The sequence below is a fragment of the Abramis brama genome (genome assembly GCF_963993115.1).
Source record: "Abramis brama genome assembly, chromosome: 10".
Classification (NCBI taxonomy): Eukaryota; Metazoa; Chordata; class Actinopteri; order Cypriniformes; family Leuciscidae; genus Abramis; species Abramis brama.
Window position 1 is genome coordinate 15015508 of NC_139972.1, and position 13474 is coordinate 15028981.

The 13474-nt window shown below is 38.3% G+C and overlaps 1 protein-coding gene across 1 annotated transcript in view; it reads right to left on the bottom strand.

The window, feature by feature from the left end:
- nxn (nucleoredoxin) overlaps nucleotides 1-13474 on the bottom strand; it is a 69149-nt gene that overhangs the window by 15686 nt on the left and 39989 nt on the right. Inside the window, exon 2 of the mRNA XM_084125720.1 lies at nucleotides 1161-1278. Within this exon, the coding sequence (XP_083981846.1) occupies nucleotides 1161-1278 (118 nt within the window). The remainder of the gene's footprint in view (nucleotides 1-1160; nucleotides 1279-13474) is intronic.

Consider the following 13474-nt stretch of genomic DNA (forward strand, 5'->3'; position numbering starts at 1 on the left):
CTCTTTACCAGCTGGCCTCTGTTACATTAATAACAAAATAAGTTTTATTTTTTGGGTGAACTATCCCTTTAAAGGAGACATATCATGCTTTTAAATTGTTCCTTTTTACATCTGTATAAAGTCTATATAAAGCGGAACTACAATGCTTGGGTCTGAATTCCTCATTATTATAGCTCCACAGGCCCCTTTTCTACCCCTTTTCTGATGTGCGTCTGAGAGCAACTCGTTTTGGTGCGGTCTCTTTAAATACAATTGAGACACTTCATACCCCGCCCACACTCGGTTCAACTCCACCCCGTTCGGCCATTTTTGTAGTTTGATAGCAGAGATACGATTATCTAGCGGCACAGAAACTTTTTATTCACACGTTATTAACAAAATGTCAACAACGGAAGACTTGTCCAGCCAGCCTTACATGTTCGAGCCAGAGTCGGAGCAGGAGCGAGATGAAAATGAAGACGACGAACCTGTAGAACAACGTCTTCATATGGATGTATCGCAATGGTGTGTTACTGTATTTACACATGAAACTTTGGTCTTCCGACCTTTTACCACCGTGTCGATTTATTTTGATTAATATGTGGAAGGGAGAGAGAGCAAGACAGCGTCTAGTTTGGAGACGGTGATGTCTTGTTTACACTTTCGCCTGGCTCCGGAGAGAGAGAGTGAGCGCGCCCGCAACCGGGTCTCTCTCTCTGCTCGTTCTTTCAGTTAAATATGCGTCCTGTAACAAGCGCGGCAGTTCATCTACATTAAACGGTGTAATGAAGCGTGTGGGTTACTACATCCAACAACCGAACATTTTAACTTACCCTCTCGTAACTTCTGCATCCTTTAGCTTGGACTACAAAATTGCAGCGAGAAATAAAAATGGCGGATTGCTCGAAGTGTTGGGCCGGAAGTCAATGTCCTTATTTGGCAGTTCCGCTGCAAATACTGTGACGTACTAGTTCAAAAAACGTCATAGATAACAGAAAAATCGGAACAGGTTGAAAAATATGACCAAAACAGAATATAAATATATCAACGAAGCACCTGAAGAGAATAATTTCATATTTTCTGTACTTCTAAACACTCCCAAATATACAACAAAATGCATTTAAGGGCTAAAAAAGTGCATTTGGCATGATATGTCCCCTTTAAACCCTTTAGGATCTCACCTTTTGGATCATCTCTCACTACGAGCAAGCCGTTCCGACACACCATCTTCCCCGTGGCAGCATCGATGAACACCAGAGAGGGAATACTGGTCACCTTGTACTTGTTCCATAGCTTCATCTACAAAAAGACAGACAGACAGACTGCGATTAGAGACCAGGAATCAAAAGGAATATGACTGAAAGAATACGGAGGAGTGGGAATGTGTGTGTTAGAAAGCGAGAGCACGATTCATCTCAGCTCATTCCTCTTTTTTCAAAGCTTTTTTGCCTTTTTAACCATTAGAGATACAATCATTGCTTTCCCATCTTTCCACGAGAGGCTTAAAAATAGGGTACAAAACGTCTTCCTCTCGCTCTGAAGTATAAAGAGACTCAGAAATGCGGCGAGTTGAATTAAGTTCTATCCCGCAGCCGAGGCGAGCCGCCGAAGAATTAGCTGAGGGCCAGAATCAAACATCTACAGGGCTGATTCAACTTTAAAGAGACTGGCATCTGATGAAAATCGAGGGGAGCACTTTATCTTTCTGTAGTCTCACTCAAACCGTGGCACACGGACTAAAAAGCCAGCGATTAAACCTCGCTCGACAGAGACGTTTGCCTGTGTAGTCTCATGGCTGTGGGCGCCGCCGCGGCCTTCATCCTTTTGCAGGTGAGAAGAAACCTGGTAAATTATTCAGGACGTGTGAAGGTTTAATGGATGAAAGACACCTATAAAAGTAAACTACAGTAACTGCAGTGGACTGATGCGAAACATGTAGCGCATGAAAAACACAAGTGCTACGGACATGAATGATTTATCAAAACACTAGACACACATGCAAAGACTAAAGCCTATATAGGCTATATATATATTATAAATTATTTAATAGATATTAGACCATGTGGCTTCATAAGCAGGGCCAAATCCCTCATCACATTTACATTCAGATCAGGGGCATGACTAATTGTACAATAAATGACATTAAATAATTAATCATAATGGCATTAAATTGATAAAACTGACATCACTAGGGATGAGTTAGGGCTGAAAATCAATATAGATACAGATTTGATTCACAAGCTACAAATCAGTTTGATTCTATGTCATTTATCCTGCTTTATTTGGGTATATTTTAGTTAAATGTCTATTTGCTTACATATTCTGCAAATGCTGTAAATAATACAGGGAATTGTTTCAGATATTCGTCATCTTTTGTGAACTATTCATTAAAATAACCAGTTCATAAGAGCCATTGATTTCAGGAATTCTAGCTACACTGACTTAGTCTTACTGACTAAGAAAACTACCTCGTAAGTGTGGACATGATTCTACAATACTACAATTCTACGAGACTACAATAGTCACAATTCAGGTAAAATATGATTTCTTTACACACAGCCACTGAAAATTCTACACAGCCTTATTGTAGTTTCAGTTTAAAATATACATCGAGTATGAAGTAAATGTTAAATGTGGCTGAATAAAACAGTGGAGGTTCAAATGCGCTGTGTGATCACTCTTTGATGCATGGCTGATGAAATGTTTTCATCGGAGGAGAGTTTAGATGTGAACAGACAGTCAAAGAGTGTTACTCTATTTCTCTAAGCCTGAATGATTGCGTCCACCGTCCAGAGAACGGCTCCAACACAAACCCGCAGCGCTGCCATTGTCAACATTCAAGTTGCTAGCTCAATCATTGGCCTGTCTGCACCCAAATTTCTCACTCAGACCTGAAGCGCAAGCGGCCTACGCTGCAAATCAGTGAGGTTAAAGGGCACTAACTGTGAGGGTCTCAAGTATCAACACTGCTTCTTACCTTACACACACCTGTGAATCTGACACAGCTGTGTGTTTGGGCTCAGATCAACAGTGAGTCGCGAGAGAACAAAGCTCGGACGCAGGCTGTGAGACAGCTGTATGAGTGACTGGATGAAGGAGAGTGGTAATATGAAATGAAAGACAGCTCCATGATCAGCCATGTCAACGGCTGCCCATCAGTTCAGTGCGGCTAAAAACACTCACAGCCTGAACCTGATGAAAACAGCAAATTAAGGAAGGACATGGACAGTGATGAATGCTGACATGTTTTAGAGGTCAAAGAGTTTCTTCAAGAGCCTGGTCTTTTAGTATTAGAGGGGAAAACAAGCAATTTTTGAAATGCATATCAACAGTACAAAAATATACAGTCAAACCAAAAATTATTCAAATTATTTTTTTTACTAGTGGGTGCAGGACACTATGGTTCATTTATTTAAGTGAGGATAGCAAAATAAGGTAAACTGTGACATATTATACCCAAATATTCTTCATACAGTGGACTACCAGTAAAATTGATAAAAATTGGGACCAAAAATTATTCAGACACACCATGTTTTGCTTTAGTGTTTTTTCTTTAATTGCTAATGCGACCTCCTTACACCACATGCTGAACAAAATGAAGCATTGCTTGGTAATTGTTTGACCTAGATTGGTATTATCTAATTGTGTACTTAAATTTAACAGCTGACAGCTATTCAACCTAATTCATTTCTGAGACAGTCTAACATAAGGATGGCCAAAGGATGGAGTTCTTGTCATAATTTATTACCATTTTCTAAACTACAGCAAATAAACTGATAATGTGAGAAATTTTGGTTTGGACTGTATATATTTGATCTCATATATAAGTATGAAATCAAATAAAATTAAATGACCTGAATGGATCCAACCAATGGAAAATTCACATAGTCCTACATTACTTTTGGCGATGCCAGTGTCCAAATCAAAATGAACTTGGTATTAATAATACCAGACCAGCAACAGTGATTTGTATCAGTATTGTTTCTGTATTACTGTAGGTATTATTTTGAAGCAATGTAAAATCTATAGGCTATAAAGTAACATTTCCATATTGCCTTACCGCAGCTCTCTTGCACCTTAATATGCGCAAAATATCACAGAACCACCTACACACAGCAGCATGAATAGAAGTATAGCACAAAGAAAAGACTGAAAGAGAGCAAAGAAACCAACAGCATTCAGCTCTCGCATACAAATGACGACTTAAAGCATTTCCCCGTCTATATACAGCATTTGGTTCTGTTTCAGAGCGGCGTAGCCTGGTAAATCACTCCACGACTGAAATCATCAAGCAACAGAGTATCACAATCGCCCGATTAACATAATCCTGCAGGAGATGATGGTCGGTAATCATGGCGTCTACATCACCGGCATTCATCAGTCACTGTAACCCACATCAGTAGAGGCTTCTCGAAATAATGATGATTAATGGCAAATAACTTTCAATTTCCTTTTATTTTGCACTGGTGCAATTCAAGATTCCATTGCAAGTGATACAGAAAAAACGATGTGACTGTTCTTATGACAGGCTGTAGGGAAACACAATTCCCTCATTTAAAACTCTGAGCTAGTCTGCATTGCAAAGTGTGGGCTTTCTTTTACAGGACCTTATTATTAATTTTTTCGTTTCTATGTAATGGCAACATTTACTCAGACTCTCTGGAGGGCTGCACACTCATTTATAAAGCTCCGAGCTCTGTTTCTGTACGCATGATGAAATGCAGAGATTTCATTTCACACCAGTAACAATAATGGCCTCAGAGACGTGCCATTGGCAAAATCAACAAACATTAGTGACAGCCGCCATTAATAACCTTCGTCTATGGCCGCTCATGTTGTTTCGCTACTTTGCTCAGAGCAAGGCCTTCAATGTGCCAATATCCCCTGCTGTGACCATTTAACAACCACAGTGGACATTAACTATACATAACATTCACTCAAACACACGGGTCGAGCTCAGGCCATTTGTTCAACCACAAATGGATCAAACGTGCTTGAGAAGTAATGAAAAAAGACTCTCTTCATGGAGAAAGAGAGTGAAAATGGATGAAAACACAGAAATAATTATATATTAAAAAAAATTAAGCTTATTATATTGCATGGTGAAATAATTATGACATCCCCACTGGCCTACTCGTTAAAAAAAATTATCATTACTGTGATGGAAAAAAGTTTTTAATGATATATAATAAAATACGAACGCAAAGTTTCTCAGGGGAACGCAAAACATTTGCGAGAGAAGGCAAAAGCATTGACTTATTATTTTTCCTCCCATCTCCCAAGTCCCATTGGGGCTCTGTACATTTGTGAAGTACTGAATTTAACTTCAGCTTATTTTAAATAAAATCATCCTGTCTGTACACTGTTTTTACTACTGTATTACCCAACAGTGGAAAAGTGGCTATATATTGAATGCTTTTGGCAATAAAAGTCTTATCAAATGCTTATCACTGTTTTCCATACCATAGAAATGTGAGAAAAAGAAAAAAAAAGTCAACAAATACTGAAGCAAACTTTGTAAAACACCAAATTTGTCACCGCCAATACGTTACAAGACACATCTGATGAAAAGCACAAGAATTTTATAAACAAACACAAGATGTCATGGAAATGCAGCTTTGCTCCATCAACTGGCCCAGTGATTCTTGTTACAAAGTGATTTCGAGGCAGACTTTCAGGATGGTAAAAGCTGTGAAGAGGAGCAGCTATTCTCTGTGGAGTGCAAATCCTTTGTTAAGTGTTTTTCACTTCCTGTAGCTTCCAAACTCCCTCTCCGCCCTCGGCCTCCTGTGGTCTCCACTAAGAAACGCCCGTCGGCCAATGGGTTTTAACAGCACGTGACTCATACGCCAGCCTGCTCAAGTAGAAGATATTCCCGCAGTCATTGTCCCATTCACCTCCCGCCGTTAGAACTCTGACTCCGAGCGGATCTGCTTTCATTAGAGGGGGAGAACAAGGGGCATGTGCCAAGCGGCAGCGCCACGGACCAGTTTCAGAAAACACCCGCTAAACAATGCAGGCAAGAAATGGAACACATGTACAGCGCTCAGCCTGCCGTCGAGAGAAAGACAACGCTCTTGCTCTTCAAAAGAAAATGAAAACATTAGCATAGGCGTTTTTGGCAAACGCTTAAAAAGGAAGCACTGGAGCTCTACAGCGTCAGACAATAAAGCTAGTGTCGCAATTCATCCCCGAGTGCTTCTACAGAGCAGTGCGGATACCGTGACTGAGCCGACACCATATTGGTTTCATAGAATTCATAGATAGAGGCCAAAGAGTTGTCAAGTTCCTGGCATGATGCCTTCAGACATGCGGACTCCCATCCTTTAATCCTCTTAATAATAATCTGCATCAGATGAAGAGATCACTTAACTTGAGCCCCAGGAGACACGGCAGTTGCTAACCAGCGAAAAAGGGGCATCAAAAACTACGCCACTTGGCATCAGCTATGATTTATTGTCGCTGTGACCTCAAAAAGGCAACTAAATTAGAGGACCGCATAAAAGCTGATAATATGTATCATATAGAAACAGAGCAGCTGTCTCTGGTTTGATTTGAGCTTTTAAAGTGGAAACATACGACTTAGGCTCTCGAGTTTAAAAGGTCCTACCTATGTCTATTGCAAATATCATTATCACCAACCAAGCAACTAAATTGGAAGCATGTTACGCCCACTTTATAAATGACTGTGGAGGAGATTAGATATCCTGTTTTATTGTTCTCTGGATCTGAGGATCTTGCATCTTTATAACAAAAGAATTGTGTTTTCATAGTTTTTTTGTTATAGATCAGGCCTGCAGGCAACTGAATATCTGAACGGGTTTAAAAAATATATAATAAAAATAAATGAATAAAATAAAATTCAAATAAAATAAACATTAAGGCGAGACACGGTAGGCAAAAACATCGTTTTTTCATGCAGTGGTCAGTTTTGAGATTTTGGGCTAGTTTACTCCTTCAATATGTGTTCTTTCAAGCTGCTATAAAGAAAACGTTGAAAATATACATTATTAACATGTTTATTTTATTACATTTTGTTTACTTGCGGCAGTAAGTTTCTCCCGAATTTACCAGGAAGTTACAACGCGACACGCCGAGATCCGTCTGTTTACTGAAGTCTGTCATGACCGGTATCGATGTAAAGCTCTGAGTCTCCTGCACAACGCTATGTAACCCAAATATGGGCATTTCCTTTCTATCAGTAACCAATCGTGAATGTCCAAAGGGGGATTTAAAGCTAATGACGATTTCTCATTTAGAGCTGTTTAAATCTTTAACTGCCGTTTTCTCAAAATGAGTTTTTTGTCATTCTCCAGTACAAACTTCTCAGCCTATGTAGCACCTGTGTACACCAAACTTTCCAGTTATACACTTAGCAGTATTCTGAAGATATTTTCAGAGGGATTTGTTAATAAATCATTCCTGGCCTGATTTATGTGACATTTTAATAAATAAAAATATGGCGAAAATCTATTTTTTATGGCTATGGACAGTATATTTTGATTCCCTAGGTAATGAAAGCATATATCCTGAAATCCCTCTGAGTTTTTATTTTCATCTTGTGTGTAAACAAAATGAAAAAAGAATTTTGCACCTGGCTTTATCATATGTTCAGATCTATCTACCGAAAAACATATGCAAAATCGTGCATATTTAATGAGATAATGCCTAATTTGCATAATTAAACACACATTTCTAAAACTTGTAATACATTTTTTTTATATACTTGTGTAAGTAATCAACTGAGGAAGTTTCATGGTGATATCTATTATTTTAAAATTTTACCCTATTCACCTGTAGTGTCTCGCCTTAATATATTTACCACATGCATTATTACGGTGGTTATCAGTGCAAAGCAGATTAGTAGTTCAAGTATGCCAGTGTATATTACATTAAATCAGTTACTAATAAAAATCTAAAATACATGGGCACCATAAATGTCATACCATAACGCCTGAAATTCTACTGTAAATTTAACAGAATTGTTTTTAAAAGTGCAGGTTGGCTCTCTGAGACCAGAAACTAACCTCTTCCCATCTGATATTTCCTCTGGCCTCAAACCTCTGCATGTGCAATGTGAAATAACATGTTGTATTTCATTTAGCAAAGCCCTGATGGTCTGATGGCAGAAGATGAGTAAAATACGAGTCTGGACAGGGTCCGTTTCATACTTCGAGCAAAGAGAGGGAGAGAGAGATGCTTTGGAACAGTTTGTGCATTTCACGTCTCGCCCTTACTTCCTCTCTGATGAGCATAGCAGGCCTCTCTCGCGGGCATTCACTTCATCACAAAAGCTGCGATGCCTTTATGACCTCCATCGTGAGGAACAAATCACAATTCTAGGAAACAGATTCCTCGCACACGGTCATTTATCCCACCCCCGCTTTTAAAACTCAGCGTGATATTGCTGCATCATATTTACAGGCTACAATATTCATTGCCCAACCGTTAGTGGGTAGAGGCATTGTGCACGCCAATACGCAGGCTAAATTGCTTTTTGGATAGAGGGGTTCGGTTGCCATGGAAACTGCCCAGTCAGGACATGTCATAGAGTGGCAGGCACATTGTGGGATCTCGGGTAATAATTCAGTGATAAATTAATGCTTTAGTGAGGAAAACAGGTGCCGGAGTGGCACGGGGGAGTTTAGAAGAGGGGAACAAAAAATAGAGACAGGCTCATTCAGACGGAGAGGAAAAAGTGAGACGGAATGACACAGATGGAGACAGAGGGAAAAAAAGAGAGTGGGGAGTTCTTCCAGCTTCAGCCCCAGCCATACAAAAGCCATTTTCTGAAAGCAGGATTAATCCTGACTTGCGCTCTCAATGGCAGGGGGTCTTTAGTTCAAGGTTTTACTTGGTAAAGAATGCTGGCTAAAAGCAGAGGATTGTAGAAGCGTAAAAAGCAAGGCTTTAAGCGATACGCAGCATTGTCTACGACAAATCCCGTTTGCTACCGGGCCTCTGAGGAACAGGGTTAGAAGTCATGGCAGCGTGGGGGTGCTTCTGTCCCTTGGCCCGGAAAAGACTAGATGCTCTAGCATTGAACTTAAAGGAGTGGTTCACTTTAAAATGAAAGGCCTTCTGAAGCAAAGCGAAGAGTTTGTGTGAGAAAAATATTAATATTTAACACGCTACACTAACACACTAAAATTCTAGCTTCCGGCCAAACGGCCATACGCAATCTACTTACACGTAAAGTGCAATTTACGCAACTTGTGACGTCGGAAGTAGCGTAGTGCGTCATGGCGTAGCGTAAATATCAGCAGTACGTCGCATTACTCGCATAGGTTGAGCTTTAGGCGTAAGTGGAAGCCGTATCTTCGTTTGGACAGAAGCTAGTTATTTTACTTAATAAAGTTTTAAATATGAATAATTTTCTTACACAAAAGCATCGCTTCGCTTCAGAAGGCCTTAATTAACCACCCGGAGCAGTGTGGAGCACTTTTATAATGGATCGATGCACTTTTTTGAGCTTCAATCTGATGGTTGCAATCCACTGCCATTATAAAGCTCGGAAGCGTCAGAGTGTTTATTAATATAACTCTGAAAGAAAGAAAGCCATATACACCTAGGATGGCATGAGGGTGAGTATATATCATGGGCTAATTTTCATTTTAAAGTGAACTACTCCTTTAAAGGGATAGTTCACCCAAAAATTCAAATTCTGTCATCATTTACTCACACTCATGTCGTTCCAAACCCATAAGGCTTTCATTCATCTTCGAAACACAAATTAAGATATTTGAATGATATCTGAGAGATTTCTGTCCCTCCATTGACAGCTACACAACTACTACTTTGCGCTTCAAAAAGTTCATAAAGAGATCGTAAAATTAATCCATATGAATTCAGCGGTTTAGTCCAAATTTTCTGAAGAGACTTGACCGCTTTATATGATGAACAGATTAAATTTAGGCTTTTATTCACTCATAAACATTCATCAGCGAACACTTCAGTTGTGGTAAATGGAAGCTCAAATACCTGTATGTTCGCTTGATGTGCGAGAACCGATGTTACGCAGCACATTTGAGCTTCAGCAAGAACCAATGAGGTTTGTTTATATGAGAATAAAAGCCTAAATTCAATCTGTTCATTAGGGGTGTAACGATACACTCATGTCACGATTCGATACAAATCACGATACTGAACTCAAGATACGATACTATCGCAATATTTTAAGTCAAAATAAAGAAGTAATAATTATTACTTTATTATTATCATCAGGACCAACAAATTTTCCCCCAATGCATTAGTATACAATATATTCAACATTATATATAGTAGTTTAATGTAGTCGTCACTGAAATTCCAGAAACTTTTATTTTTTCCTCAAGCAGTAGTCGCGCTTCATATGCATGCATTCGCTGAATCTCTTACACATAAGCGCACACAGGGACAGAAATCTCTTAGGTTTCTTAAAAAATATCTTCATTTGTGTTTGGATCTTGAACGAAAATCTTGTAGGTTTGAAACGACATGAGGGTGAGTACATGATGACATTTTTGGGTGAATTATAGCTTATAATACAGTAAGCTGAGTCTTGGATAAAACAAACTCATCGCGAATCATATCGTTTACATCAACGATACGTATTGTAGCATTTTTATATCACGACATCTCAATATAAAGATGTATCTTTACACCCCTAGTTAAGTATGTTGGTTTGCAGTATGAATCAAATGTGATAAGATAAAAACTATGTGCTTATCTTTCCATCTTTTAAATTGTCCTGTCTTCGCAAGTTGCAAAAGCCAACATACTGCTCAAGCAGTGCAGTCTGATTCAAAAACAAATGACTAATTTGAATCAGTTCTTTTAATGAATTGTTTAAAACGACTCACTAATGACTTTGATCTAATTAAATCATTGAAATCATTAAGCAAAAAGGAAAAAAGCCTCATAGCTTGCATTGGAAAAAAAAATCGATTGATTGACTATTGTTTTACGTTCATAAAAAAAATCTTAATTTCTCATAGATCTACCATAAGTCTGGAAACTGTCATAATGACATTATTGTAAATAGCATTTAAATTCTGTAGTTTTAAAATCACAATTTAAATACAAATGTGCATACTGTAATATATTCATAATTTTTTTTAAAGAATACTGTGATGTAAATTTGTGCTTATATACTGTATATCGCTCACCTATACCCTACGTCGTGATGAATCATTATACTGGATTTGGATCGCAATTCAAACCATTTTTAGTTGAGAATTTTCGTCATTCTGCCATGGATGCACTGCAAAAATAATAAAAATACAAAGAATCCAAGCACATTCATCAATACATCAACAATAGCGGTTCACTTTTATAAATCAGGCCGGATTGCATTCATACCAATTGCAAAATATAAACCATTCCTCGTCTTGGGTGCAGTTCCTTGGTGCGCATTCAAGTTCTGAAAGTCATCAAATGGACTGTGAAGTGACATAATGCAGTGTCAGCAGTGGCCCTTCCTTTCTCCACTCATCAACTTGATACCTGAACAATTTCTGGCAGTGTAAACTGGCACAGCAACCAACCGGACCAGGCTGAGATACGGCACGGCAGTCTGAATCACAATGGCCCCACTCACGGCGAGGAGAGGTTCACTTACAACACGTTTTTCATAGCTCCTGGTTCCTGCCAACAGTAACTCACATCACACCCTGTAGAAGAGGAAACGCAATACTGTATGCTGAGGTGGGTGGCAAAGACCCACAGAAACAAGAGCTTAAGCCTTCTACATGTTCATCCCCTTCAAAAAACCAAGGCATCTGGAAGATGCCAAGCACGATACAGTCAGAGGTGTATTTCATGTAGACGCTGCAGACAGGTTTGGGTTTATGAGGGGGCGATCATTCATTCCCTTCCCTTCTTTCGTCACCTCATCCTGACCTTTCTCTGAACACCCACTCAGTAACTCTGGGCAGAAGAACAGGGAAAGGGAAAGAATGAGAGAGGCAGAGATTATGCATTTAAGCATTGCTGCACCACAAAGAATCCTCATCAGTGGCCCACAATGCGATCACTCAGTGAAAACATCATTGCTAATATCCTGCTGCAGAGCCACTAATGTACGTCCCGCTCGGACCGCCTGATGGGCACGGGGAAATTATGACCGCAAGAGCTACTGACACTGATTCGGGGTATTGAGGCCAATCGGAGAGCAAGCCATTGTGGCATAGATGGCATGTCGGTTTTACTTCTTAAACAAGAAACAAAAATATATGGGTTCCCACATCAGGAAACTTATAAATCAAATAAAGACATACAGGAATTGGGACATGACAGAAAACGCATTTTGTCCGTGTTCACAATAAAAGGAAAAATCTTTTTAATTCTTTCCACGCCATTGATGGAATTTTCCGGCCTTCTGTGTTTTCACGGTTATTATATGGTAATAATCTATTACACATTTTCTGAAAGAGTAGTTCATCTCCAGAAACAAGCGATAGAAGCATTGCATATGCATGTTGTAGTCTTTGAAAAAAAGATTTTCTCAGCTTTTTGTTTAAAATGTTGCCTTTTTCAATGAAACTTACCCATATTCAAGTGTTGATAAAAAAAGAATAGGCTACATGAAGCTAGAATAAAACGTTTTTTTTTTTTTTTTTTTTAAAGCTGAGGAGGCTCTGTTCTTTCTTTCAAAAATGCTAGTGGTGGCTGGTAACTTTTTTTTTTAAACGCTGACAGGGAAAGAGTTAATATCTAGTTTAAGACACCTGTGCAAAGATCTTAAAAATGTCCTCATGTTGGTTTTAAAGAACCATTTTAAAGAAGTTTTTTAAAAAAATGACTATAAAAATGTCATGTAGTAACTATCAAGTAAAAAAGAAAATCCTTACTAAAGATGAAGTTTAGTAAAAAAAAAACACACAAAAAAACCCTTTTTTTTAAATTATTAAAATATTTTAAGGTTAAAAATGTATTTTTTCCCCCAATTATTTAGTTATATTTAATTACATATTTTATTATTATTTATCCCAATAAAAACATGTCCATCATAAAAAATTTTGCTTTCTTTTTGAAGTAAATATACTGGTTGTCAGTAGATATTTTTAGTAAGCTATTTTTATTGCTTTTTGAAAAAATCTGAATTTTCAGCATCATTACTCCAGTCTTCAGTGTCACATGATCCTTCAGAAATCATTCTAATATGCAGATTTGCTGCTCAAGAAACATTTCTTATTATCATCAATGTTGAAAACAAACTGCTAAACAGTTTGGTGGAAACAATGATACTTTTCCCCCAGGATTATTTGAATAGAAAGAACAGCATTTATTTGAAATAGAAAACCTTTGTAAACTTTTGATCTATTGAATGCTTCTTTGCTGAATAAAATTATTCCTTTTCCTTAAAAAAAAAATCCAAACTTCCGAATAACAAAAAAAGTAAGTAAAGATTAAAAAAAGAAGAAAAAAAGTGTCATGTCACTGACCCATCTCCACATAGTAGCACAACGTTCATGAGAAAACCCAAATACCCATCCATCTTAAAGAGACAGTTTTA